Source organism: Gopherus evgoodei, unplaced genomic scaffold (assembly GCF_007399415.2).
Source record: "Gopherus evgoodei ecotype Sinaloan lineage unplaced genomic scaffold, rGopEvg1_v1.p scaffold_202_arrow_ctg1, whole genome shotgun sequence".
Classification (NCBI taxonomy): domain Eukaryota; kingdom Metazoa; phylum Chordata; order Testudines; family Testudinidae; genus Gopherus; species Gopherus evgoodei.
The window spans coordinates 19421-43985 of NW_022059865.1; the positions used below are offsets into that span (position 1 = coordinate 19421).

Sequence of the window (24565 nt, forward strand, 5' to 3'; positions counted from 1 at the left end):
CCAGCTGGTGGGTGGGTCCTTGTCTAGCTCCCTGCTGGGCTGGGTCCAATGGTATCAAACTGTTCTTGGCCGGGCGAGCGCTGAGACACCCCCCCCTACCCTGGGCGGCTGGGGAGCCGCATGCTCCTGAATGTCGCTGCCCCATGCCCGTCCCACTGTCACCTTACCCAGCAGCTACTGGGGCAGAGCCCGTGCCTGGCCCCTCTGGTGATTCAGTGCCCAGGCAGCGCCCAGCGTGGCATGGCTGCGCCATAGGGACGCAGCCCCACCACGGGGTTCCTGGGGGTCACATGAGTATCCCCCAGCCCCTCCCCCTCTGCGCCCTTCCCTCCCCACCTCCCCCTTCTCCCGCACCTACCCCTCCCTCCCCACTTACCCCCTCTCTCCCCATCTCCTCCCCCTCCAGCCCCTCTCCATCTCACCTCCCCCTCCATCCCCCTCCCTTCCCTCTCCACCTCCCCCTTCTCCTCCCATGCCTACCCCTCCCCACCCATCTACCACTCCCTCCCCCTTTCTCTCCCTTTCCTCCCCACTTACCCCCTCTCGCCCAGTCTCCTCCCCCTCCAGCTCCTTCCCACCTCCCCTCCATTCTTCTCCCCTCCCCTTCCTACCTCCCTCCTCTCCTCCTGCGCCTACCCTTCCCCACCCCATCTACTCCTCCCTCCCCCTTCCCTCCCCACTTACCCCCTCTCTCCCATCTCCCCTCCCCATCTCCCTCCCCACCTCCCCCCTCTCCCAATCTCCTCCCTCTCCAGCCCCTTCCCAGCTCCCCTCCATTCCTCTCCCCTCCCCTTCCTACCTCCCTCCTCTCCTCCTGCGCCTATCCTCCCCACCCCATCTACTCCTCCCTCCCCCTTCCCTCCCCACTTACCCCCTCTCTCCCATCTCCCCTCCCCATCTCCCTCCCCACCTCCCCCCTCTCCCAATCTCCTCCCTCTCCAGCCCCTTCCCAGCTCCCCTCCATTCCTCTCCCCTCCCCTTCCTACCTCCCTCCTCTCCTCCTGCGCCTATCCTCCCCACCCCATCTACCCCTCCCTCCCTCTTCCCTCCCCACTTCCCTCCTCTATCCCCATCTCCTCCTCCCCACCTCTCCTCTATCCCCATCTTCACCCCTCTCCATCCCCCTCCCCTTCCCCCCACCTCCCCTCTCCCCCCATCTCACCCTCCAGCCCCGTCCCCTCCCGCCCCCCAGCTCAGCACCGCGGACAGCTCCTCCCCGCATCCCCCCTCCTCTCCCGACAGGGGACCGGACCGCACCACCGTGCGCCGCAGAGGGGGGGATAACGTCACCACCTTCTCCTCCCGCCGCCCGCAGATGGTGCGACCCGCCCCGGGCTCGGCAAAGTGACCGGGAGCAACCATCGCGGCGGGAGGGGGTGGGGAGGTGGGGCCGGGCGAGACCAATTCCCGGAGACGTGCGGGGGGGGATCCGGGCATCTGGGCTGGTCCAGCTGCTGCTGCGCTCATATGACTCCGGGATTCGGGAGCCGCCGGGTCTGCCCCAGAGAGAGCCCGGGGTGCAGGCCCTATAGATCCCCTCTAGGAGCCTCTATAGAAGGGAGCAGTCTGGGGGAGAGAGAGACACCCCCTATAGCCCCCCTCCCTTGTAGCCCCCCTTCCCCTATAGACCCCCTTCCCCTATAGATCCCCCCTGCCCCACAGGCATCCCTTCCCCTCTAGACACCCCGTTCCCCTCCAGAGATCCCCTATAGACACCCCTTCTATAGACACTTCCTTTCCCCACAGCGATCCTCCCTAGACACCACAGCCCGAGCGAAAGAGCCCTTATAGAAGAAGGCCCCTACAGGCAGAAATCTCCCGTTTGGAAAGACCTTCACGCATAGACGAGACTCGCCCTGAGAGATGCCCCTGTAGAGAGCCTTTCCCTATAGAAGCATCCTATGGGGAGCTTTCCCTACAGGAGGGGATCCCCTATCTACAAGAGCCATCCCCTATAGACAGACACCTCTCCTGCCCTGGAGAGAGCAGCCTCCCCTATAGGATTGATAGACACTCCCCATCTGCCCCCTATAGGCACAGCCCCCTCCAGCGCCCCCAGGATGAATTACCTGCGGAGACGCCTCTCAGACAGCAACTTCATGGCCAACCTGCCCAACGGCTACATGACAGATCTGCAGCGGCCTCAGCCCCCTCCGGCGCCCCCCAGCGCCCCCTCGCCCGTCCCCTCCCCGGGCAGCGTCTCCCCAGCTGCCCCCAGCCCTGGGGCCGGCGGCGGGGCAGGTGGGTTCTTTTCGTCCCTGTCCAATGCAGTGAAGCAGACGACAGCGGCTGCGGCGGCCACCTTCAGTGAGCAGGTGGGAGGCGGCAGCGCGGGGGGCGCGGGGCGCAGCCGGACGCTGCTAGTCATCGACGAGCCTGGCACCGACTGGTGAGGAGCTGGGGGGGTGGGGGTGAGGACAAACAGCTGTCCGTCCATCCATCCATCCATCCATCAGTCTGTCCATCCATCCACCCAGCTATCTATCCATCCATCCATCCATCTGTTCGTCCATCCATCCATCCATCCATCCACCCACCCAGTTATCCATCCATCCATCCATCCATCCATCCATCCATCCATCCATCAGTCTGTCCATCCATTCACCCAGCTATCTATCCATCCATCCATCCATCTGTTCGTCCATCCATCCATCTATCCATCCATCCACCCAGCTATCCGTCCATCCATCTGTTCGTCCATCCATCCATCTGTCCATCCATCCACCCAGCTATCCATCCATCCATCCATCCGTCTGTCCATCCATCCACCCAGCTATCTATCCATCCACCCATCTATCCATCCATCCACCCAGCTATCCATCCATCCATCCATCAGTCTGTCCATCCATCCACCCAGCTATCCGTCCATCCATCTGTTCGTCCATCCATCCATCTGTCCATCCATCCATCCACCCAGCTATCCATCCATCCATCCATCCATCCATCCATCAGTCTGTCCATCCATCCACCCAGCTATCCATCCATCCATCTGTTCATCCATCCATCCATCTGTCCATCCATCCATCCATCCATCCATCCATCAGTCTGTCCATCCATCCACCCAGCTATCCATCCATCCATCCATCCATCTGTCCATCCATCCACCCAGCTATCCATCCATCCATCCATCCGTCTGTCCATCCATCCACCCAGCTATCTATCCATCCATCCATCTGTTCGTCCATCCATCCATCTATCCATCCATCCACCCAGCTATCCGTCCATCCATCCATCTGTCCATCCATCCACCCAGCTATCCATCCATCCATCCATCAGTCTGTCCATCCATCCACCCAGCTATCCATCCATCCATCTGTTCGTCCATCCATCCATCTGTCCATCCATCCATCCATCCATCCATCCATCCATCAGTCTGTCCATCCATCCACCCAGCTATCCATCCATCCATCTGTTCGTCCATCCATCCATCTGTCCATCCATCCACCCAGCTATCCATCCATCCATCCATCCATCAGTCTGTCCATCCATTCACCCAGCTATCCATCCATCCAGACGGCCATCCATCTGCTCGTCCATCCATCCATCTGTCCATGCATCCACCCAGCTATCCGTTCATCCATCCATCCATCCATCTGTTCATCCAGCCACCCATCTGTCATTCAACTGTCCATTTATCCGTCGGTCCATCCATCCATCCATCTGTCCAGCATCCGTCCATCTCTCTGTCTGTTTCTTCATCCATCTGTCGCCTCCCCTCCCCCTCCATCCCCTCAGCCCACCCCCTGCCTGACAATTCATCCTGCTTTCCATCTGTCCGTCCATCCGTCGGTCTACCCCCCACCCTCACCCTCCACCCTTCGGCTCAGCCCTGGCCCCTGTCACCCCAAACCTCCGTGTGGCCACCCCTCTGCTTAGTCACTGCTGCGAACACTGCAGCCACCCCTCACCCTCCCCTCCGCTCTCTGTCCACCCTCTCCATCACCCCTTCCCCTGTCCCTCAGTGCCCCCCTCCCAGTCCATCCTGCTCCCCCACTGCCCCATCACCCTGTCCATCACCCTCCCCCACTACCCCCATTGCCCCATCTATTGCCCTCCCCCTCTGCCCCCATCGCCCCGTCATCCCCCTCCCCCACTGCCCCATCACTCCATCCATCCCCCTCCCCCTCTGCCCCATCTCTCTGTCCATCCCCCTCCCCCTCTGCCCCCATCGCTCCATCCATCCCCCTCCCCCACTGCCCCCATCGCCCCATCCATCCCCCTCCCCCTCTGCCCCCATCCCTCGTCCATCTGAACCGACATCTCAGTGGGTTTGGGGGTATGTATCCGTGTGGGGTCCCCAGGAATATTGTGGGAGGGGCTGTGTATGGGGGTGACCACCAAAGATCTGCTCCCCCTGGCCTGTTGGGAAGTGGGGAGGGGCTGGGTGGCGAGGAGGGGGAGGTCATGTGACCTACCCCCCTATCCTGCCCCTTGGGGCTGGATCAGAAGGAATTAAAGCAGGATAATCCCTATGGGGCGGGGAGGGGCGCTGACCCCCCAGCCACCTCCGTCACTACAGAGTTGGGGGCTGAAAGCCAGGACTCCTGGGTTCTCTTCTGGGCCCTGGGAGGGGAGTGGGATCTGGTGGTTAGAGCAGGGGAGCTGGGAGCCAGGACTCCTGGGTTCTTTCCCCAGTTCTGGGAGGGGAGTGGGGGCTGGTGGGTTAGAGCAGGAGGGGCTGGGAGCCAGGACTCCTGGGTTCTTGCCCCGGCTCTGGGAGGGGAGCGGGGTCTGGTGGGTTAGAGCAGGGGGGGCTGGGAGCCAGGACTCCTGGGTTCTCTCCCCAGCTCTGGGTTCTCCCCAGCTCTGGAGAGAACCCAGGAGTCCTGGTTCCCAGCCCCCCCTGCTCTGGGAGGGGAGTGGGGGCTGGTGGGTTAGAGCAGGAGGGGCTGGGAGCCAGGACTCCTGGGTTCTTGCCCCGGCTCTGGGAGGGGAGCGGGGTCTGGTGGGTTAGAGCAGGGGGGGCTGGGAGCCAGGACTCCTGGGTTCTCTCCCCAGCTCTGGGAGGGCAGTGGGGTCTGATGGTTAGAGCAGGGGGGGCTGGGAGCCAGGACTCCTGGGTTCTCTTCCAGGGCTCCCTGCTTCGGTGCCTGCGTGGCGCTGGACCGAGATGAAATGGAGACACTGGCTCTGGACTCTCCATTTTTAGCTTGTCTGTTTAGACTCACAGGTGGGTTCAAATCCTGCCCCCCGCCACTCCCCTATGGCTTCTGCCCACCTCCGCCACCACCGCTGGGGGGCACCGTGCTGTGGTGCACCATTTGTCTCCCGCCTGAGGCGGTCCCCCTGCCGCTGGGAAGCCACACAAGCTATGGGGAAACTGAGGCACAGGCAGGCCTAGAAATATCCCATAAAATTTCCCCCACATTCCAGCCACGCGCCTGCCTCAGTCTCTTTGCCTGCCCTGAGGGTGACCTTAACCCACTCTCCCCGCCACTGAGTGGCCATGCAAGGTCTGGGGAAACTGAGGCACAGGCAGGCCTTTTAAAATCCCCCCGCATCTCTCTCTTCCAGGCCTAAATTATTCAAGGGCAAGAAGCTCCATGGTGACGTGGAGGTGCGGGTGGAGCAGGTGGGTCTGGGCCCCACGGAATTGGCGGTGCTGGGGGGGTGGCAGCCTGCAGGGGGTGGATGGGGGCATTGTGGGGTTGAGGGGCTGGCGTGTGGCGATGCCAGGGGATGGGAGGGTCGGTGACATCTCATGAGGGGGAACTCAGGGCGCCCCGTCTCATCTGTGGGTCTGACCCCCACATTCGCCCCGCCCCCCCAGGCCGAGTTCTCGGAGCTGAATCTAGTGGCTCAAGCCAACGGGGCCTTTTCGGTGGATCTCGAGGTTCTGCGCAATGGGATGAAGGTGGTGAGGTGAGTGGGGGCCAGGGAGACCGGGGGGCAGGAATGGGGGGAACTGCCAGCCAGGGGCTGTGGGTTAGGTGGGGAGACTGGGGGGGGGCAGGAATGGGGGGATCTGCCAGCCAGGGCCTGTGGGTTAGGTGGGGAAACTGAGGGAGAGGAACTGGGGGGAACCGCCAACGAGGGGCTGTGGGTTAGGTGGGGAGTCTGGGGGGGGGGCAGGAAGGGGGAACCACCGCCCAGGGGCTATGGGTTAGGTGGGGAGGGGACTGATTGGGAGAGTGCTGCTCCCAGACCCCTCTCCCCACTCCCCCCTCCCATATCCCCCCCACTGGTTCTGTGAGGGGGCCACAAGGGGGCAGGGCTCTTTCATTGGGGGCAGGGAGAATGTGGGGGGTGCAGGGCTCACCCTGGGGGAGGGGAAGGGGGAGGAAGCAATTCTTTGTGGGGGATGGGGGCATAGAGGGGGCAGAGCTTGCCAGTGGCAGGGGTAGGTGGGATATGGGGGGGCAGGGACCCCTCACATGGGACAGAGGAAAGTGGGAGGGCAGGTGTGATCTTGGGGGGGCAGGGACCCCTCACATGGGACAGAGGAAAGTGGGAGAACAGGGTTCCCTTGTGGGGAGCAGTTGTGATCTGGAGGGATGGCGGCTAGCGAGGGGCCTGTGTCTAACCCCCGTCTGCCCCCCCAGGACGGTGCACCCCGACTTCGTGCTGGTCCGGCAGCATGCCTACAGCATGGCCCCGGGGGGTGACCACCGGGGCCTGGTGATCGGGCTGCAGTACGCCGGGGTGCCCAGCGTCAATTCCCTGCACTCCATCTACAACTTCTGCGACAAACCCTGGGTGGTGAGTGCCAGGGGGCGGGGCTGGTGACTGTGGGGCGCTGGGGGCTGGCAGGTAGCCATGGGGCTGGTGGGTAGCCGGGAGGGAGATGGAGGGGGTTGGTGGGTAGCCAAGGGGTGGGGGGCTGGAGGGGGCGGGAAAGGGGGGTGGGGGGCTGGTGGATAGCTGGGCAGGAGATGAGGGGCTGGTGGGTAGATGGGGGTGGGGGGTCAGGCAAGTAGTTGGGTTGGAGACAGCGGGGACTGGTGGGTAGCCAAGGGGCAGGGGGCGGGTGGGTACCGAGGGCCGGGTTCTGCCCCCCTGACCCGTCCCCCTCCCTGCTCAGTTTGCCCAGTTGGTGCGGCTGCGCCGGAAGCTGGGGGCCGAGGAATTCCCCCTCATCGAGCAAACCTTCTACCCCAACCACCGGGAGATGGTGAGTGGGGTGGGGCTGGGGGTGGGCAAGGGGCAGGGCTGTGGGGTGGGCTATGAGCCTGGCAGGGGGTGAGCAGGGGGCAGGGCTGTGGGGTTGGCGGTGGACAGGGGTGGGGCTACAATGCTGGCAGGGTGCAGGGGACAGGGCTGTGGGATGGGCTGTGAGGCTGGCAAGGGGAAGGGCTGTGGGGTTGGGGGTGGGCAAGGAGTGGGGCTGTGGGGTGGGCTGTGGGGTGGGCAGGGGGCAGGGCTGTGGGGTTGGGGGTGGACAGGGGTGGGGCTACATTGCTGGCAGGGGGCAGGGCTGTGGGGTGCGTTGTGAGCCTGGCAGGGGGCGGGACTGCAGGGCTGTGGGGTGGGCTGTGAGGCTGGCAGGAGGTGGGCAGGGGGCAGGGCTGTGGGTGGACACGGGCAGGGCTACAATGCTGGCAGGGGGCAGGGGACAGGGCTGTGGGGTGGGCTGTGAGGCTGGCAGGGGGCAGGGCTGTGGGTGGACTGGGGTGGGGCTACAATGCTGGCAGGGGGCAGGGGACAGGGCTGTGGGGTGGGCAAGGGGCAGGGCTGTGAGCCTGGCAGTGGGTGAGCAGGGGGCAGGGCTGTGGGGTGGGCTCTGAGCCTGGCAGGGGGGTGGGCAGGGGTCAGGGCTGTGGGGTTGGCTGTGAGCCTGGCAGTGGGTGAGCAGGGGGCAGGGCTGTGGGGTGGGCTCTGAGCCTGGCAGGGGGGTGGGCAGGGGGCAGGGCTGTGGGGTGGGCTGTGAGGCTGGCAGGGGGGTGGGCAGGGGGCAGGGCTGTGGGGTTGGCTGTGAGCCTGGCAGTGGGTGAGTAGGCAGCAGGGCTGTGGGGTGGGCTGTGAGGCTGGCAGTGGGCGAGCAGGGGGCAGGGCTGTGGGGTGGGCTGTGAGGCTGGCAGGGGGGTGGGCAGGGAGCAGGGCTGTGGGGTTGGCTGTGAGCCTGGCAGGGGGGTGGGCAGGGGGCAGGGCTTGTGGGGTGGGCTGTGAGGCTGGCAGGGGGGTGGGCAGGGGGCAGGGCTGTGGGGTGGGCTGTGAGGCTGGCAGGGGGGTGGGCAGGGGGCAGGGCTGTGGGGTTGGCTGTGAGCCTGGCAGTGGGTGAGCAGGGGGCAGGGCTGTGGGGTGGGTTGTGAGGCTGGCAGGGGGGTGGGCAAGCGGCAGGGCTGTGGGGTTGGCTGTGAGCCTGGCAGTGGGTGAACAGGGGGCAGGGCTGTGGGGTGGGCCATGAGGCTGGCAGGGGGTGGGCAGGGCTGTGGGGTGGGCTGTGAGGCTGGCAGGGCATGGGCAGGGGTCAGGGTTGTGGGGTTGGCTGTGAGCCTGGCAGTGGGTGGGCAGGGGTCAGGGTTGTGGGGTGGGCTGTGAGCCTGGCAGTGGGTGAGCAGGTGGCAGGGCTGTGGGGTGGGCTGTGAGCCTGGCAGGGTGCGAGGCTGTGGGGCTGGGGGTGCGTAGGCGGTGGGGCTGGCAGGAGGTGGCACTGCAGGGCTGTGGGGTGGGCAAGGGGCGAGGCTGTGATGCTGGCAGGGGGCAGGAACAGGGCTGTGGGGTGGGCATGGGCTGAGCGCAGGGGGGCTGGCAAGCAGGGCTAAGGTGTGGGGGGGGCAGCCGTGGGGCACAGGGGTGGGCAGGTCTTAGGGCTGCCCTGGACCCCCAGGGGCTGCTCTGTGCTGTGGGGCTGCAACCCCTTTGTGTGCCAGGCAGAGGCCTTCACAAAGGGGGGGCCCATTGGCTGCAGCCTCGAGAAGCCCCGGGGCAACCCCGGGGGCAGAGGTGAACTGGCCACCCCCCGGGCTCCCTTGAGCCCCAGGGCCCTCGGGGAGAACCCTCAGGAATTGGGGGGGAAGGGGGGACGGTCAGGGATTGCGGTGCAGGTGGGTAGCCAGGGATTGGAGCATGGGGCTCTGGGGCAGCTAGACCTGGGGGCTTGCCCATCCCCCCACCCCTGCCCCCCAGCCCAACAGACAACGGTGCAGACTCGACTCACAGAGATTTCTTTATTTATGAATCCAACTCAGGAAAACAGTTTTAACGGGTGGAGGGCAGCGTGGGGGGGAGTCAGAGCCCACGGGGGTCACAGTCCAGGGGGCCGGCGTGGTGGAGGGGCTCATTGCCCCCGGCCCCGGCCTGCCTTGAGCAGGGCCCCGGGGAGGCTGCTCTTGAGGGGCTCCCAGGTGCAGAAGGGGTCGGCCCCGGGGGGCGCCCCCTGGCTGGGGCGGGGCAGGCAGGCCAGGCGCTGGGCCTGGGGCCCCTGCCAGCTCCGGTCCAGGAGCCCGTCGGTCCAGAGGCACTGGGCATCGCCCGACAGCGAGCAGGGCATGAAGAGACAGGGCAACACCTGGGGAGGGGGCGGGGTTAGAGAGAGCCACGCCCACCCTCCGTCCCCGCCCACATCGGTCACACAGACCCCGCCTACTCCCAGACTCTGCCCCCTGAAACGCCCCCACCCCCCCAGACACAGTACCTGCGGCATGGGGCGGGGCTAGAGAGAGCCACACCCACCTCCCCTAGATCCCACCCCCCACCCACACTGGGGCCTCTGGGACACGCCCGTCCCACATAGACCCCGCCTCCGAAGCCCCATATCTGCCCCCCGATTGGGCCTGGTGTTACGTGGCATCAACTGGGGGGTCGGGGGGGTATTAGGGACCCTCCCACTCCCCATCTCCCTGCCCCCCCAGGCCCTGTCTCCCCAGGACTCACCTGGCACGCGCAGCCCCCTTCATAGGCCTGGCTGACCCCGCGGCGCTGGCTGGGGGGGACGCGCCCCCAGGGGCGCACGAAGGAGCAGGCGGAGACCGTCAGGCGCTCGTCCTGCTGCGTGGCTGGGGGGAGAGGGCAGAGGGAGTGGCTGGCACCGCGCCCCATAGCGCCCCAGAGCCCCCCATGGTGCCCCGCTGCCCCTGCAACTGCCCATAGCCCCCCAGCCCCCAGTGCCCAACAGCCCACCCAACCCCCTATAGAACCCACCAAACCCCATAGCGCCCCGCAGCCCCCCATTGTGCCCCACAGCCTCCCATGGTGCCCCACAGCCCCCACAACTGCCCATAGTCCCCCAGCCCCCAGTGCCCCACAGCCCACCCAACCTCCCCATAGTGCCCTGCAGCCCCCATGTTGCCCCCTGCCCCCTCAACTGCCCATAGCCCCCTAGCCCCAGTGCCCTATGGCCCACCCAATCCCCCATAGCACCCCGAAGCTCCCAGTGCACAGCCCCCCAAAGGCCCATAGTGCCCCACAGACCCCCAACTGCTCATAGTGCCCCCAGCCCCCCATAGCTCCCCTAACCACCCATAGCACCCACAGCCCCCCCAACTACCCAAAGCTCCCCCCAGTCCCCCATGGAGCCCCACCCTCCCAGTGCCCCACAGTTCCCCCAGCCCCCCATAGCCCCCTCACTGACCCACAGCCCCCAATCCCCTGCAGACCCATATCCCCCCACAGACCCCTAGAGCTCCCCCCCACAGCCCTCAAATGACTCCTAGAGTCCCCCAGCCCCCCCATAGCACTGCACAGCCTCCAGCCCCCACCCAGGAAATGCTGTGTCTGGGGGTGGCATGCCCCAGGGGGGGCTGTCTTGGAGGAATGGGGGTCACAGAGGACAAAGAAACTTGGGGGGGGTCCTACCATGGGGAGGGGCTGAATGGGGGGAAGCAGTTGTGGGGAGGGGCCATCTCCAGGGTAAATGGGGGAGGCCCAGTGGAGGAGATGCATGTGGGGGTGTCTTGGGAGACAGGGGAGCAGATATCCCATTTTGGGGGCATACCTTGGGGGGGGAATTACCCCAGGAGGGAGCTGGTGTTGAGGGGCCCTGAAGGGGTTTTGGGGTGTCCTTGGGGTGGGGGCTGCCCCAGGCTGGAGTCGAGGTACCGGGGTGCCTTACCCATGATGAGGTACTCCTCCCCCTTCAGGGGTGCCGGGTGCTGGTACCCACAGACGCTCTCCAGGGCCGGGGTGTCTACGAAGTGAACGTCCGTCAGCGGCTCGAACCCCTTGTAGATCTGTGGGGAGATGCAAGTCAGAGCTGCGGGGGCGCTGTGGGGCACAGGGCGGGGGCTGGCTAGTGGGGAGGGTTCTCCTGGCTACCCCAGTCCTTGCCTGGCCTCCTGGCAGGGGGGCACTGAGGGGCTGAGGGAGGTGGGGGAAGCTCCTGGCTACCCCAGCCCCATCCTCTCCCAGCAGGGGGCGCTGTGGGGAGCAGGGGGCACTGGCTGTGGGGAGCAGGGGGCACTGGCTGTGGGGCACTGGGCTGGCTGGTAGGGGGAGGGAGCTCCTGGCTACTCCAGTCCTGGCCTGGACCAGCAGGGGGCGCTGTGGGGAGCAGGGGGCGCTGGCTGTGGGGAGCAGGGGGTGCCGTGGGGAGCAGGGGGCGCTGGCTATGGGGAGCGGGGGACGCCGTGGGGCGCTGGGCTGGCTGACGGGGAGGGAGCTCCTGGCTACCCCAGCAGGGGGCACTGTGGGGAGCAGGGGGCATTGGCTCTGGGGAGCGGGGGGCACCGTGGGGTGCTGGGCTGGCTGGGGAGTGAGCTCCTGGCTACCCCAGCAGGGGGAACTGTGGGGAGCAGGGGGCATTGGCTCTGGGGAGCGGGGGACGCCGTGGGGCGCTGGGCTGGCTGACGGGGAGGGAGCTCCTGGCTACCCCAGCAGGGGGCACTGTGGGGAGCAGGGGGCATTGGCTCTGGGGAGCGGGGGGCACCGTGGGGTGCTGGGCTGGCTGGGGAGTGAGCTCCTGGCTACCCCAGCAGGGGGAACTGTGGGGAGCAGGGGGCGTTGGCTCTGGGGAGCGGGGGGTGCCGTGGGGCGCTGGGCTGGCTGACGGGGAGGGAGCTCCTGGCTGCCCCAGTGAGGCGCTGTGGAAGCAGGGGGCGCCGTGGGGCACTGGGCTGGCTGACAGGGGGAGGGAGCTCCTGGCTACCCAAGTGAGGCGCTGTGGGGAGCAGGGGGCACTGGCCGTGGGGCTGGCAGGGGGCACATACCTTGGTGGTTTTGATCTCGTAGCGGACCCACGGCACAGACTCCCCGCGGCTGCTGTTGTGGCTCAGTGGAGTGATCCCCATGAACCTGCCCCGAATCACTGCACGGCAAAGAGAGGGGGGTCAGGGCAGCCCCAGAGGCCCCCAGGAGACCCCCCCCCTTCCGCCCAGGCCCTCGGCATCTAGAAGCACTTTAGTGGGGTGGCAGGACATGATCCTACTTGCGCAGACTCCTGGGTCTTCCCACACCCTGGGGGTATCAGGGGAAGGGGTCTCCCCCTCCTTCCCGGACTCCTGGGTTCTTCCACCCCTTGGAGAGAGGAGGATCCCGCCCCCCCCCCCCACATACTCTGGAGCTGTGACCCCAGAATCAGCTCTGGTCTGCTCCAGTGGGTAATAGCTATACTGATGCTGGGGCCCAAGGTCTGGGGGGGGGGAGCGCTCCCTGGTTGGCTGGGGCGGGCAGGAGATGGGACATCGCAGCTGTGGGGGGGTGTTTCTAGCTCTGGGGGAGGGGCACAAGCATTTGATGTTTGAGGGAGCTGCAAAAATTGGGGGAGGACTGTGCTGGGGGGTGGGGCATTTGGGGGTCACTCACCGATGTTGCCCTGGCAAAACACTGTATGTGGGTGCTGGGGGGTGGAGGGGCTCAGAGAGGTGCTGGGGGGCAGGGTGAGGGAGCTCAGAGGGGTGCTGGGGGGCAGGGTGGGGGCAGGGGTCACTCACTGACGTCAGCCTGGCAGAACGCCGTCTGGGGGTCCTGGGGGGCAGGGTGGAGGGGCTCAGAGGAGGTTGCTGGGGGTCAGGGTGGGGGGGTCAGAGGGGTGCTGTGGGCAGGGGGTGGTGTCAGGGGTCACTCACCGACGTCAGCCTGGCAGAATGGCATCTGGGGGTGCTGGGGGGCAGGGTGGGGGGCTCAGAGGGGTGAAGGGGGGGCAGGAGGGGTCACTCACCGATGTCAGCCTTGCAGAATGCCATCTAGGGGTGCTGGGTGGCAGAGTGGGGGGCTGAGAGGAGTGCAGGGGTGCAAGAGGGGTCACTCACCGACGTTGGCCTGGCAGAACGCCGTCTGGGGGTGCTGGGGGCAGAGTGGGGGGGCTCAGAGGGGTGCTGTGGGCAGGGGTAGTGTCAGGGGTCACTCACTGATGTCAGCCTAGCAGAATGGCATCTGGGGGTGCTGGGGGGCAGGGTGGGGGGCTCAGAGGGGAGTGCTGGGGGGAAGGGGAGGCAAGGGTCACTCACTGATGTCGGCCTGGCAGAATGGCATCTGGGGGTGCTGGGGGCAGAGTGGGGGGCTCAGAGGAGTGCAGGGGGGCAGGAGGGGTCACTCACCGACGTCGGCCTGGCAGAAGGCCGTCCGGGGGTGCTGGGGGGCAGGGTGGGGTGGCTCAGAGGGGTGCTAGGGGGGGTCAGGGGTCACTCACCGACGTCGGCCTGGCAGAACGCCATCTGGGGGTGCTGGGGGGCGCAGCTGCAGGCGTTTGTGGGGTCCCCCAGCACCAGGACCAGGATTGCACCCGCCAGCAGCCGGCTCGAGGTGACAGGGCTCATGGTGACACTGGGATCGAGGGGTCTGCGGGGGGACGGAGCCGGTTAGACCCACGACAGCCGGAGACACCCCCAGCCCCCCCGAACCACCCCAGCCTGGCCTCTCCCACCAGTTTCTGTCTGGCCTGGCCTGGGCCTGGGGGAGCCCAGGGGGGCTGCGGGTCGGGAGTGAGGGGCACCGGCAGGGCTGGGGGGGCCCAGGGGGACAGCGGGTCTGGAGTGGGGGGCACCCGGCACGGCTGGGGGTGCCTCTGTTTCTCTGCCAGAAAAAATAAGTCAGAAGAGAAGTGGGGGTGCGGGGCCGGCGGCAGGGCCGAGGGGTCAGCAGAAGGCCCGGGGGCGGGGACGGTGGAAGGCTCGGAGGGGCCGGGGGGGGCAGCAGAGGACCTGGGGGAGGTGGAAGGGGCCAGGGGAGCCGGGGCGGGCAGCAGAAGACCTGGGGGGGGCAGTGGAAGGCTCGGGGGGCCGGGGGGCAGCAGAAGACCTGGGGGGGGCAGTGGAAGGCTCGGGGGGCCGGGGGGCAGTAGAAGACCTGGGGGGGGGCCAGTGGAAGGCTCGGGGGGCCGGGGGGCAGCAGAAGACCTGGGGGGGCCCAGTGGAAGGCTCGGGGGGCCGGGGGGCAGTAGAAGACCTGGGGGGGGCCCAGTGGAAGGCTCGGGGGGCCGGGGGGCAGCAGAAGACCTGGGTGGTGGTGGAAGGGTCGGGGGGGGGCAGCAGAAGACCTGGGGGGGGCAGTGGAAGGCTCGGGGGGCCGGGGGGCAGCAGAAGACCTGGGGGCCCAGTGGAAGGCTCGGGGGGCCGGGGGGCAGCAGAAGACCTGGGTGGTGGTGGAAGGGTCGGGGGGGGCAGCAGAAGACCTGGCGGGGTCCGGTGGAAGGCCCGGGGGGTGGGGGGGCAGCAAAAGACCTGGGGTCCCGGGGGGGCCCTCTCTCCTACCTGGACCGTGGGGCTGTCGAGCTGCGCGGTGCCTGGCCCAGCCCCGCTGGCTCCTATATAGTCCGCGCGTCCCCCCCGCCCCCCCTTTCGTGCCGCCGCGCTGGGCGGGGGCTGATGTCAGCAGAGGGGGGGGGTTTCTCTGACGTCTCTTGCCCAGTGGGGGCGGCTCCAGCTCCCCCCTCCCAGCGTCCCCCATTGGGGTGGGGTCTGATTAGTCAGCGGCGCCGCCAGCTCTTGAGAACCCAGCAATCGGGGCGGGCGGAGGGCGTTGGGCTGGGGGCCAGGCGGGGGGATTGGGGGGCTGACGGAGGGCACTGGGCTCCAGGGGGCTGGCGGGGGGCATTGGGCTGGCAGGGGGCTGGGGTTGCTGGCGGGGTGCACTGGGCTGCAGAGGGCTGGCAGGGGGCAGGGGGCCGGGGGCCGGGGGGCAGGGGCTCTGGGCCGCAGGGGGCTGGGGAGGATGGCAGGGGGCACTGGGCTGCAGGGGGCTGGCAGGGGGCTGGGGGGCTGGCAGGAGGCTCTGGGCTGCAGGGGGCTGGGGAGGATGGCAGGGGGCACTTGGCTACAGGGGGCTGGCAAGGAGCCGGGGGGAGGGGCTGGCAGGGGGCGGGGGGGCTGGCAGGAGGCTCTGGGCTGCAGGGGGCTGGGGAGGATGGCAGGGGGCACTTGGCTGCAGGGGGCTGGCAGGGAGCCGCGGGGAGGGGCTGGCAGGGGGCACTGGGCTGCAGGGGGCTGGCAGGGAGCCGGGGGGAGGGGCTGGCAGGGGGCTGGGGGGCTGGCAGGAGGCTCTGGGCTGCAGGGGGCTGGGGAGGATGGCAGGGGGCACTTGGCTGCAGGGGGCTGGCAGGGAGCCGGGGGGAGGGGCTGGCAGGGGGCACTGGGCTGCAGGGGGCTGGCAGGGAGCTCTGGGCTGCAGGGGGCTGCAGGGAGCCAGGGGGAGGGGCTGGCAGGGGCTCTGGGCTGCAGGGGGCTGGGGGGGATGGCAGGGGGCACTTGGCCACAGGGGGCTGGCAGGGGGCTCTGGGCTGCAGGGAGCTGAAGGGAGGGGCTGGCAGGGGCTCTGGGTTGCAGAGGGCTGGCAGGGGGTTAGGGGGGCTGGCAGGCTGCTCAGCAGGGGCCAGGTGCTGAAGGGGCTCTCAGCCCCCCCATGGGGTAACGCCCCCTGCAGCTCTGCTGCCCCCTCCGTGCCCCCAATGCTGAGCTCAAGGTTCTTGTAGCATCTGCGTCACTGGGACCCCGCTGCGGGTTGGGCAGGGCAGCTATGGGGTGACTCACCCTGGGGACTCAGTGACCTCCTGCCCCCAGGGGCACCCGTGCCACACAGAGCTCAGAGTAGTGTGGCCTGGGAACCAGGATTCCTGGGTTCTCTCTCTGGCTCGGGGAGGGGAGTGGGGTCTAGTGGTTAGAGCGGGGGGGAGGGGGCTGGGAGCCAGGACTCCTGCGTTCTTTTCTCCCAGCCGTGGGTCCACGTGGGGCTAGAAGGTGCTTGAGGTTCTGCAGCCGGTTCTGGTGAAACCTGCCACTTTGCCTGAGACTCTGTTACTTGCCCTGAACATGAGCCCAGGGCTGGGCTAGCCGGGGCTGCGGGTCAGGAGTGAGGGGCACCCTGCTCTGTGCATGCCAGAATGGGGTTAGCCCCCCCCCCCACCAGCCAGTGCCCTACTCCCCACAGTGCCCCAGCTGGAGCTGGAGCAGTGGGGGAGGAGCTGTGTGTGGGAGGCCCCATATGGCTGTGGGGGGCTGGTTCTTGGGGAGATTTGCAATCCCAGGGACATGGCTGGGGGGGCAGGAATTCAGGGCTGGCTGTATGGGGAATTGGGGGCAGGCTTGGGGGCTGGCTGGAGGGTTTGGGGGGCAAGCAGGGGGCAGGCTGGGGATCTGGGCAGGCTGTAAGGGGGATCGGGCTGGGGGCCAGGCTGGGGGGATCGGGGCAGGCTGGGGGCATTGGGGCAGGCTGTATAGGGGATGGAGCAGGCTGGGGGGATCGGGGCAGGCTGGGGAGTAGGCTAGGGGCAAGCAGGGGCAGGTTGTACAGAGGATCGGGGGCAGGTTGGGGGCATTGGGGCAGGTTGTACAGGGGATCGGGGCAGGCTGAGGGGATCAGGCCAGGCTGTATAGAGGATCGGTTCAGGCTTGGGGGATCAGGGCAGACTGTGGGGATCGGGGCAGGCTGGGGGGCAGGCTGTATAGGGGATAGGGGCAGGCTGGGGGGATTGGGGCAGGCTGGAGGCAAGCAGGGGCAGGCTGTATAGGGGATGGGGGCAGCCTGGGGGGATCGGGGCAGGCTGGGGGCAGGCTGTGTGTGACAGGGGAGGCACGTGTGGGTTGCACTTGCAGAGAAAGTCTGGGTTTCCCAACGCCAGTGGCAGGAAGTGAGGCAGGAGTGTGGGGGGTTGACTCACCCTGGGCAGTTGCGGAAGTGGGGCCATGACCCCAGGATTCCCTCACTGCCTCGCTCCTTGCACAACCCAGGCCACGCTCACCACACATCAGAGCCGGGAAGGGAGCGAAGGATGGACCCAGAGTCTCAGACCGCCCCCCCCAGCCCCTAAACCAGACACGCGCCCCTCAACCCAGAGGTGGCTGCAGCTGGGTGAGGCATCCCCAGGCGGCGTTATATGCAGCTGTTCCCAGTGGCTCTACCCCAGAGGTGGCCGCATCTCAGTGCAGGCCAAGGCATCCCCAGGTGGTGTTATATGCAGCTGTTCCCAGTGGCTCTACCCCAGAGGTGGCTGCATCTTAGCGCCGGCCAAGGCGTCCCCAGGCAGTGTTATATGCGGCTGTTCCCAGTGGCTCTGCCCCAGAGGTGGCTGCATCTCAGCACCGGCCAAGGCATCCCCAGGTGGCATTATACGCAGCTATTCCCAGTGGCTCTGCCCAGAGGTGGCTGCATCTCAGCGCCAGCTGAGGCATCCCCAGGCGGCGTTATATGCAGCTGTTCCCAGTGGCTCTGCCCCAGAGGTGGCTGCATCTCAGCGCGGGGTGGGCTGCGTCCGGCTCTGACACAGCTCTTTGGTATTTCCTTTAATAACTATTTCATGAGACATTATTTTCTGTCTCTGACCTTTGACCCCTGACGGGCGAAATCGGCCCAGTGATGTCTGAGTGCAAAGTGTCTGGTTACTGTGTGTCCATGGAGTGGGGCCTACTGTGATGTGGGCCGGGGGGGTGGGGCCTGGGAGTTCTCTCCCCGGCTCTGGGAGGGGAGTGGGGGCTGGTGGGTTAGAGCAGGGGGGCCTGGGAGCCTGACTCCTGGGTTCTCTCCCTGGCTCTGGGAGGGGAGTGGGGTCTAGTGGTTAGAGCAGGAGGGGCTGGGAGCCAGGACTTCTGGATCCATTCTGTCCCATTTCCCCCTAGCGGGGCGGCTGTAGGATTCACTGGGGTGGTGCTGTGCTCGACTTGCAGGGGATTGGCGGGGATGGGGCAGAGGTGTGATGGACCCGCTGATCTGGGTGGGTGCGTACCGGGGTGTGGGGGGGTCGTGTCTGGTGCAGAGGTGGGTGGGGGATTTACATTTATAGCCCGTTATTCCAGGAAGGGAGAGGGGCGGTGCCAGGCCATGGGCAGACGGGCAGGGAGCCAGGCCCAGATTGGAAACAGACGGCCGGGGCTGAGGGGTGGCCAAAACCACGCCTGGGTGTCTGGGCTTACGGGGGGGCTGCAGGTCGGGAGTGAGGGGCAGGGGGGAGCCCAGGGCTGGGCCAGCAGGGGGCTGTGGGTTGGGAGTGAGGAGCACTGGCAGAGCTGGGGGTGGAGGCCAGGGGGCTGTGGGTCGGGAGTGAGGGGCACTGGCAGAGCTGGAGGTGGAGGCCGGGAGGCTGGGGGTCGGGAGTGAGGGGCACTGGCAGAGCTAGAGGTGGAGGCCGGGAGGCTGGGGGTCGGGAGTGAGGGGCACCGGCAGATCTGGGGATGGAGGCCGGGGGGCTGGGGGCTGGGAGTGAGGGGCACCGGCAAAGCTGGAGTGGGGGCAGGGCTGGGCTAGCAGGGGGATGGGGGTCGGGAGTGAGGGGCACTGGTAGAGCAGGGGCTGGGGGGCTCGGGGTCGGGAGTGAGGGGTACTGGCAGAGCTGGGGTGGGGGCAGGGCTGGGCTAGCAGGGGGCTGGGGGTCGGGAGTGAGGGGCACTGGGAGAGTTGGGGCTGGGAGGTTGTGGGTCGGGAGTGAGGGGCACTGGCAGAGCTGGGGATGGAGGTGGGGGGGCTGGGGTTCGGGAGTGAGGGGCACCGGCAGAGCTGGGGCTGGGGGGTTGTGGGTCGGGAGTGAGGGGCACTGGCAGAGCTGGGGATGGAGGTGGGGGGGCTGGGGTTCGGGAGTGAGGGGCACCGGCAGAGCTGGGGCTGGGGGGTTGTGGGTCGGGAGTGAGGGGCACTAGCAGAGCTGGGGATGGAGGCGGGGGGGTGTGGGTTGGGAGTGAGGGGCACTGGCAGAGCTGGGGATGGAGGCCGGGGCGCTGGGGGTCGGGAGTGAGGGGCACTGGCAGAGCTGGGGATGGAGGCGGGGGGAGCTGGGGTTCGGGAGTGAGGGGCACTGGCAGAGCTGGGGCTGGGGGGTTGTGGGTCGGGAGTGAGGGGCACTGGCAAGCTGGGGCTGGGGGTTGTGGGTCGGGAGTGAGGGGCACTGGCAGAGCTGGGGCTGGGGGTTGTGGGTCAGGAGTGAGGGGCACTGGCAGAGCTGGGGATGGAGGTGGGGGGGCTGGGGGTCGGGAGTGAGGGGCACTGGCAGAGCTGGGACTGGGGGGCTGGGGGTTGGGAGTGAGGGGCACCCCGTTCGCCCGATCCCCACCCGCTCTCTTGCTCTCCCCCCAGCTGACGTCCCCCAGGTACCCCGTGGTGGTGAAGATGGGCCACGCCCACTCTGGGATGGGCAAGGTAAGAGCCCCGCCCCCTTTGTCCTCTCTCCCCTGTGCTCCGCCCACTTCGCATGGGGTGTCCCCAGGGGTCCCCCGCGCTGGCCCTCTAAGCGATCGGGGTGGAGGAAATACTGAACAGAACGGGCAGGGGGGGCAGACAGGGAGGTTCCCACATCTCTCCCCATTGGTCAGTCTGAGTTCCTCCCCAGGGGGCGGGGTTTCTCTCTCTGGGGGCGTGGCCTGTCTCACCTGGCAAAACAGGAAGTCCCTCCTCCAAGGAGGCGGGAGGGAAGATTTTTGTCTTGGGGGCGGGGGGGGCTGCTCTCGGCTCGGGGCAGCCCAGGGCAGAGCCCCCCGCCACCTGCCCCCCAGGTGTGAGCTGCCCCACGGTGACGGCCCCGTCTGCCCCCCAGGTGAAGGTGGAGAACCAGTACGATTTCCAGGACATCGCCAGCGTGGTGGCCCTGACGCGGACGTACGCCACGGCCGAGCCCTTCGTCGACGCCAAGTACGACCTGCGCGTCCAGAAAATCGGCACCAGCTACAAGGCTTATATGTGAGCGTCCCCCCACGGCGCCCCGTCCTGCCCCACAGTGCCCTGTCCTGCCCCACAGCATCTCGTCTGGCCCCACGGCCCCCCGGCCAGCCCCACGGCGCCCGGTCCCGCCCCACTGCGCCCCGTCCTGCCCCACAGCGCCTCCGGCCCGCCCCACAGTGCCTGGTCCCGCCCCGCAGCGCCCTGTCCCACCCCACAACGCCCCATCCCACCCCACAGTGCCCCCGGCCAGCCCCACGGTGCCCTGTCCTGCCCCACAGCACCCCTGCCCTGCCCCACGGTATCCCACCCTGCCCCACGGTGCCCTGTCCTGCCCCACAGCACCCCCGCCCTGCCCCACGGTATCCCACCCTGCCCCATGGTGCCCTGTCCTGCCCCACAGCATCTCGTCTGGCCCCACGGCCCCCCGGCCAGCCCCACGGCGCCCGGTCCCGCCCCACTGCGCCCCGTCCTGCCCCACAGCGCCTCCGGCCCGCCCCACAGTGCCTGGTCCCGCCCCGCAGCGCCCTGTCCCACCCCACAACGCCCCATCCCACCCCACAGTGCCCCCGGCCAGCCCCACGGTGCCCTGTCCTGCCCCACAGCACCCCTGCCCTGCCCCACGGTATCCCACCCTGCCCCACGGTGCCCTGTCCTGCCCCACAGCACCCCCGCCCTGCCCCACGGTATCCCACCCTGCCCCATGGTGCCCTGTCCTGCCCCACAGCACCCCTGCCCTGCCCCACGGTATCCCACCCTGCCCCACAGTGCCCTGTCCTGTCCAACAGCACCCCTGCCCTGCCCCACAGTACCCCCGCCCTGCCCCATGGTGCCCTGTCCTGCCCCACAGCATCCCCGCCCTGCCCCACGGTACCCCACTTCCCACGGTGCCCCGTCCTGCCCCACGGCACTCTCACCCCACCCCATGGTGCCTGCTGCTGCCCCATGGTGCCCCCGCCCCGCCCCATGGCACCTCATCCCATCCAGCAGCATCCCCACCCTACCCTATGGCGCCTCATCCTGCCCCACGGCACCGTGTCCTGCCCCATGGCACCCCCGCCCTGCGGTGCCCTGTCCTACCCCACAGCACCCCTGGTCCTGCCCCAAGGCGCCCTGTCCCGCCTCATAGCATCCCTGCCCCGCCCCACGGTGCCCCGTCCCACCCCGCAGCATCCCCACCTCACCCCACGGCACCCCATCCCGTCCCACGGCACCCCATCCTGCCTCATGGCGCCCCAGCCCTGCCCCACGGCACCCTGTCCTGCCCCACAGCGCCTGGTTCTGCCCCACGGCACCCCTGTCCCACCCTACAGCACCCCCTTAGGGGCCCCTGCCCCCTCCTCACCCCGCAGTGCCCCTGTCACACCCTTAGGGGTCCCTGCCCCACCCCAAGGCTGCCCCCAGTGCCCGGCCCCGACTGCCAGGGGAGAGCGCCCTCTGCCCCACCCCCTGACACCCCCCTGGTGCCCCCCGGCCTCCCCCTCTAACGCCCCCATCTCGGCCCAGGAGAACCTCGGTCTCGGGGAACTGGAAAACGAACACGGGCTCGGCCATGCTGGAGCAAATCGCCATGTCTGACAGGTGAGGGGCTGCGGGGGACCCCCGGGGGGCGGGGCTTCATGGGGCTGGGGAAAGGGCGGGGCTAAGGAGGCTAGTGGGGGCAGGGTTCGGATAGCCCAGGTGGGCAGGACCAGTGGAAGGCAGGGACGGGGAGGGGTCTGGTTGCCCGTTGGGGGGCTGGGGTTTGGGAGGGCCCCAAGAGGAGGGCTGGGGGCTGTGCAGGGAAGGGGTGGCCTTTGGGGTCAGTGTGGGGGATGGGGGGCTGTAGGGGGCCTGGTGGGGTCTGTCTGCCGGGGGGCAGCATCTCTGTGCGGATGGAGAAGTCTCTCCGTGGGGGGAGCTATAGGGGGATCCCTGGAGACTGGGGGTCAGGGGTCTCTGGGGGGGTCATTGGGAGGTCCCCAGTGTTTGGTGGCACAGGGTCTCTGGGGGGGTCATTGGAGGGTCCCCAGGATTTGGGGTGGAGTCTCTGTTGGGGGGTGTTGCTCAGCCCCCTTCCCGCCCCCCCAGGTACCGGCTGTGGGTTGACACCTGTTCGGAGATTTTCGGGGGGCTGGACATCTGCGCGGTGGAGGCCCTGCATGGCAAGGACGGGCGCGACCACATCATTGAGGTGACCCCGCTGTTGGGGGCTGGGGGACAGCCGGGGGCCTGGTGGGAGCTGGGGGGCAGCCAGGGGGCGGGGCTGGGAAGCCGGGGGAGGGAACCCACAAGTGGCTGTGTCAGAGTCTGTCTCTTGGATGCCTGGGTCCCCAACGAGGGCATGGCTGAGGAGCCATCCGCCCCCGGACGCCTGGGTCCCCCCACTGCTAACGAGCCCCCCACTTCCCCCTCCCAGGTCGTCGGCTCCTCCATGCCACTGATCGGGGACCAGCAGGACGAAGACAAGCAGCTAATTGTGGAGCTGGTCCTGGGGCGCATGGCGCAGGCTCTGCCCCGAACCCCCACCCCCTCCCCGGTGCGAGGGAGTCCGGCCCAGGTACCCCCTACCCCGAACCCCCACCCCCACTGTGGGAGCCCCGGACCCTCTACCGGCCCCGGGGGGGTGGGGACACAGGTCTCTGCATCCAAAGCCCTGTCCCACCCCCTGGGTCATCGCGCAACACTCAGGGGAAACTGAGGCATCACACAGGATTCAGACCAACCGTTAAGAAAATTCCCCCACCCACATCCCCGGTGTGTGTGTGTGGGGCTCGGCCCAGGTACCCCCCAACTCCCATAACTTCGTGACCTCACTTCCTGAGCAGTTCAGGCTCCCCCACCAAGTTCCCTCCTCACCCCCCCAGGCGTGACCCCTGCCCCAACTGATGCCCCCTTTTCTCTTACAGGTGCAGGGAGCCCCGGCTGGGCAGAGACAAGGACCCACGGTGCAGCAACGGCACCCCCCGCAGGGTGGGTGGCTAACAGCAACCCCCGCCTCCCCACTGCAGAGCCCCCCATTGATCCCCTTCCCCCCACTGCAGAGCCATTGATCCCCCCACTACAGAGCCCTCCATTGATCCCCTCACCACACAGCCCTCCCGAGCCCTCTGCCCCCCAATGCAGAGCCCCCACACTGAGCCCCCCGCCCCCCCACAAATACCCCCACTAAGCCCCCCGCCCAGCCCCTGGAACATGCTCCCCCCTACCTGTGCCCCACCACTAATGGTGTTTCTCTCTCTCTTGCAGGCGGATCACAGCCACCGGCCCCACACCCCCAGCGCCCCCCATCCCAGCAGCGACCCCCCCCACAGGGGCAGCAGCTCTCCGGCCTCGCACCCCAGCCCGGCACCTCCCCCCTGCAGCAGCGCCTGCCCAGCCCCACCGGCCCCCAGCAGCGCCCCATGGGCCCCCCTCAGCAGCGCCAGCCGGGCCCCGGCCTCCCACAAGGCCCCCGAGCCCCCCAGCCCGGCGGGGGAGCCCCCCCAGCCCCCCAGCCCCAGCGGGGACCCAGCTCCGGGGCTGGGGGTCAGTCCCCCCAGTCGCAGGCGAAGTCTGGGGGGGCCTCTCCCCAGCCTCAGCAGCCCCCCCAGCAGCGCCCCCCGGGGGCCCAGCAGCGAGTGCCGCCCCGACAGAGCAGCCAGGGGGCACCCTCCAGCCAGCGAGGCCCCCCTCAACCTCGTCCGGCGCCCCCCACCACCCAGCAGCCACGGCCCGGCACCCAGGGGGGCAGCCGGCCCTCCCCAGCACACGGGAAACCCCAAGTGGCTCAGAAACCCACCCCGGAGCTGCCGGCGCCCCAGCCCCAGATGAAGTAAGGACCCTCCCAGCCCCAGCCCACCTGTCCCTCCCCAGGACTCCTGGGTTCTCTCCTGGTTTTGGAAGGGGAGTGGGGGGTGGGGCTGGGAAGCTGGACACCTGGGTTCTCACCCTGGCTCTGGGAGGGGAGTGGGGGCTAGTTGGGGGCGAGTAGAACCACCCTGGTCAGGCCTGTGGGGTGGAAGGGGGGGGTGTCTCTATTCTCCTGCTTGCCTCTCCCATTGCTTATGGCCTGCGCCCGGGGGGCGGGGGTCAGTGCCTGTCCCGGGAGGGGCCCCCATCACCCTCTGCTGTGCTACCGCCTGGCATGGATTAATCGTGTCTTTCTCTCCCCCCCTTCCCCCCCCCGTGGCCCCCTCCCCCAGCAAGTCCCAGTCTCTGACCAGTTCCTTCCCCCTCGCAGAGCCGGCGCGGGGCAGCGCTAGCCCGGAGGAGGCCCGGGCCGAGACCATCCGGTCGCTGCGCCAGAGCTTCGCCAGCCTCTTCTCCGAGTGACCCCCCCGGAACCCCCCAGAGCTTCGCCAGCCTCTTCTCCGAGTGACCCCCCCGGAACCCCCCAGAGCTTCGCCAGCCTCTTCTCCGAGTGACCCCCCCGGAACCCCCCCGAGCTTCGCCAGCCTCTTCTCCGAGTGACCCCCCCGGAACCCCCCCGAGCTTCGCCAGCCTCTTCTCCGAGTGACCCCCGGAGCCCCCCCCAGAGCTTCGCCAGCCTCTTCTCCGAGTGACCCCCCCGGAACCCCCCCGAGCTTCGCCAGCCTCTTCTCCGAGTGACCCCCTGGAGCGCCCCCCCCGAGCTTCGCCAGCCTCTTCTCCGAGTGAC

At 68.1% G+C, this 24565-nt stretch overlaps 2 protein-coding genes across 3 annotated transcripts; one reads left to right on the top strand and one right to left on the bottom strand.

Annotated features, from left to right (window-relative positions):
* Positions 1 to 1923: 1923 nt before the first annotated feature.
* On the top strand, positions 1924 to 24240 carry LOC115640100 (synapsin-1-like). The gene is made up of 14 exons (XM_030542968.1): positions 1924 to 2389; positions 5515 to 5572; positions 5771 to 5862; positions 6543 to 6699; positions 7022 to 7111; positions 19369 to 19431; positions 19826 to 19968; positions 21454 to 21528; positions 22018 to 22120; positions 22346 to 22486; positions 22836 to 22899; positions 23176 to 23384; positions 23427 to 23740; positions 24111 to 24240. The coding sequence occupies exons 1-14, from the start codon at positions 2061 to 2063 to the stop codon at positions 24238 to 24240; spliced, it is 1968 nt and encodes a 655-aa protein (XP_030398828.1). The 5' UTR covers positions 1924 to 2060.
* Positions 9089 to 24150, bottom strand: LOC115640103 (metalloproteinase inhibitor 1-like). Of its 2 annotated transcripts, none has more exons than XM_030542971.1 (6): positions 24129 to 24150; positions 13505 to 13653; positions 12084 to 12181; positions 10991 to 11108; positions 9814 to 9935; positions 9089 to 9448 (listed from the first exon to the last, which is right to left on the bottom strand). In XM_030542971.1, exons 2-6 carry the CDS (start codon positions 13629 to 13631, stop codon positions 9218 to 9220), a joined length of 696 nt encoding a protein of 231 aa, XP_030398831.1. In that variant the 5' UTR covers positions 13632 to 13653; positions 24129 to 24150; the 3' UTR covers positions 9089 to 9217. The 2 variants fall into 2 exon arrangements, with proteins under 2 accessions (XP_030398831.1, XP_030398830.1); XM_030542970.1 differs by lacking the exon at positions 24129 to 24150 and adding an exon at positions 14565 to 14668.
* Positions 24241 to 24565: the final 325 nt, after the last annotated feature.

What these genes read in the sequence shown, in the direction of transcription:
- LOC115640103 (XM_030542971.1), bottom strand. Translation starts at nt 13,631, where the DNA reads ATGAGCCCTGTCACCTCGAGCCGGCTGCTGGCGGGTGCAATCCTGGTC. An exon ending in GGAGGAGTACCTCATCATGG is followed by an intron (nt 9,936 to 10,990) that starts GTAAGGCACCCC and finishes CTCTCCCCCCAG; the next exon opens with CCACGCAGCAGGACGAGCGC. An exon ending in AAGGGGGCTGCGCGTGCCAG is followed by an intron (nt 9,449 to 9,813) that starts GTGAGTCCTGGG and finishes CCCCCTCCCCAG; the next exon opens with GTGTTGCCCTGTCTCTTCAT.
- LOC115640100 (XM_030542968.1), top strand. Translation starts at nt 2,061, where the DNA reads ATGAATTACCTGCGGAGACGCCTCTCAGACAGCAACTTCATGGCCAAC. An exon ending in TCTGCGACAAACCCTGGGTG is followed by an intron (nt 6,700 to 7,021) that starts GTGAGTGCCAGG and finishes CTCCCTGCTCAG; the next exon opens with TTTGCCCAGTTGGTGCGGCT. An exon ending in CAAATCGCCATGTCTGACAG is followed by an intron (nt 21,529 to 22,017) that starts GTGAGGGGCTGC and finishes CCGCCCCCCCAG; the next exon opens with GTACCGGCTGTGGGTTGACA.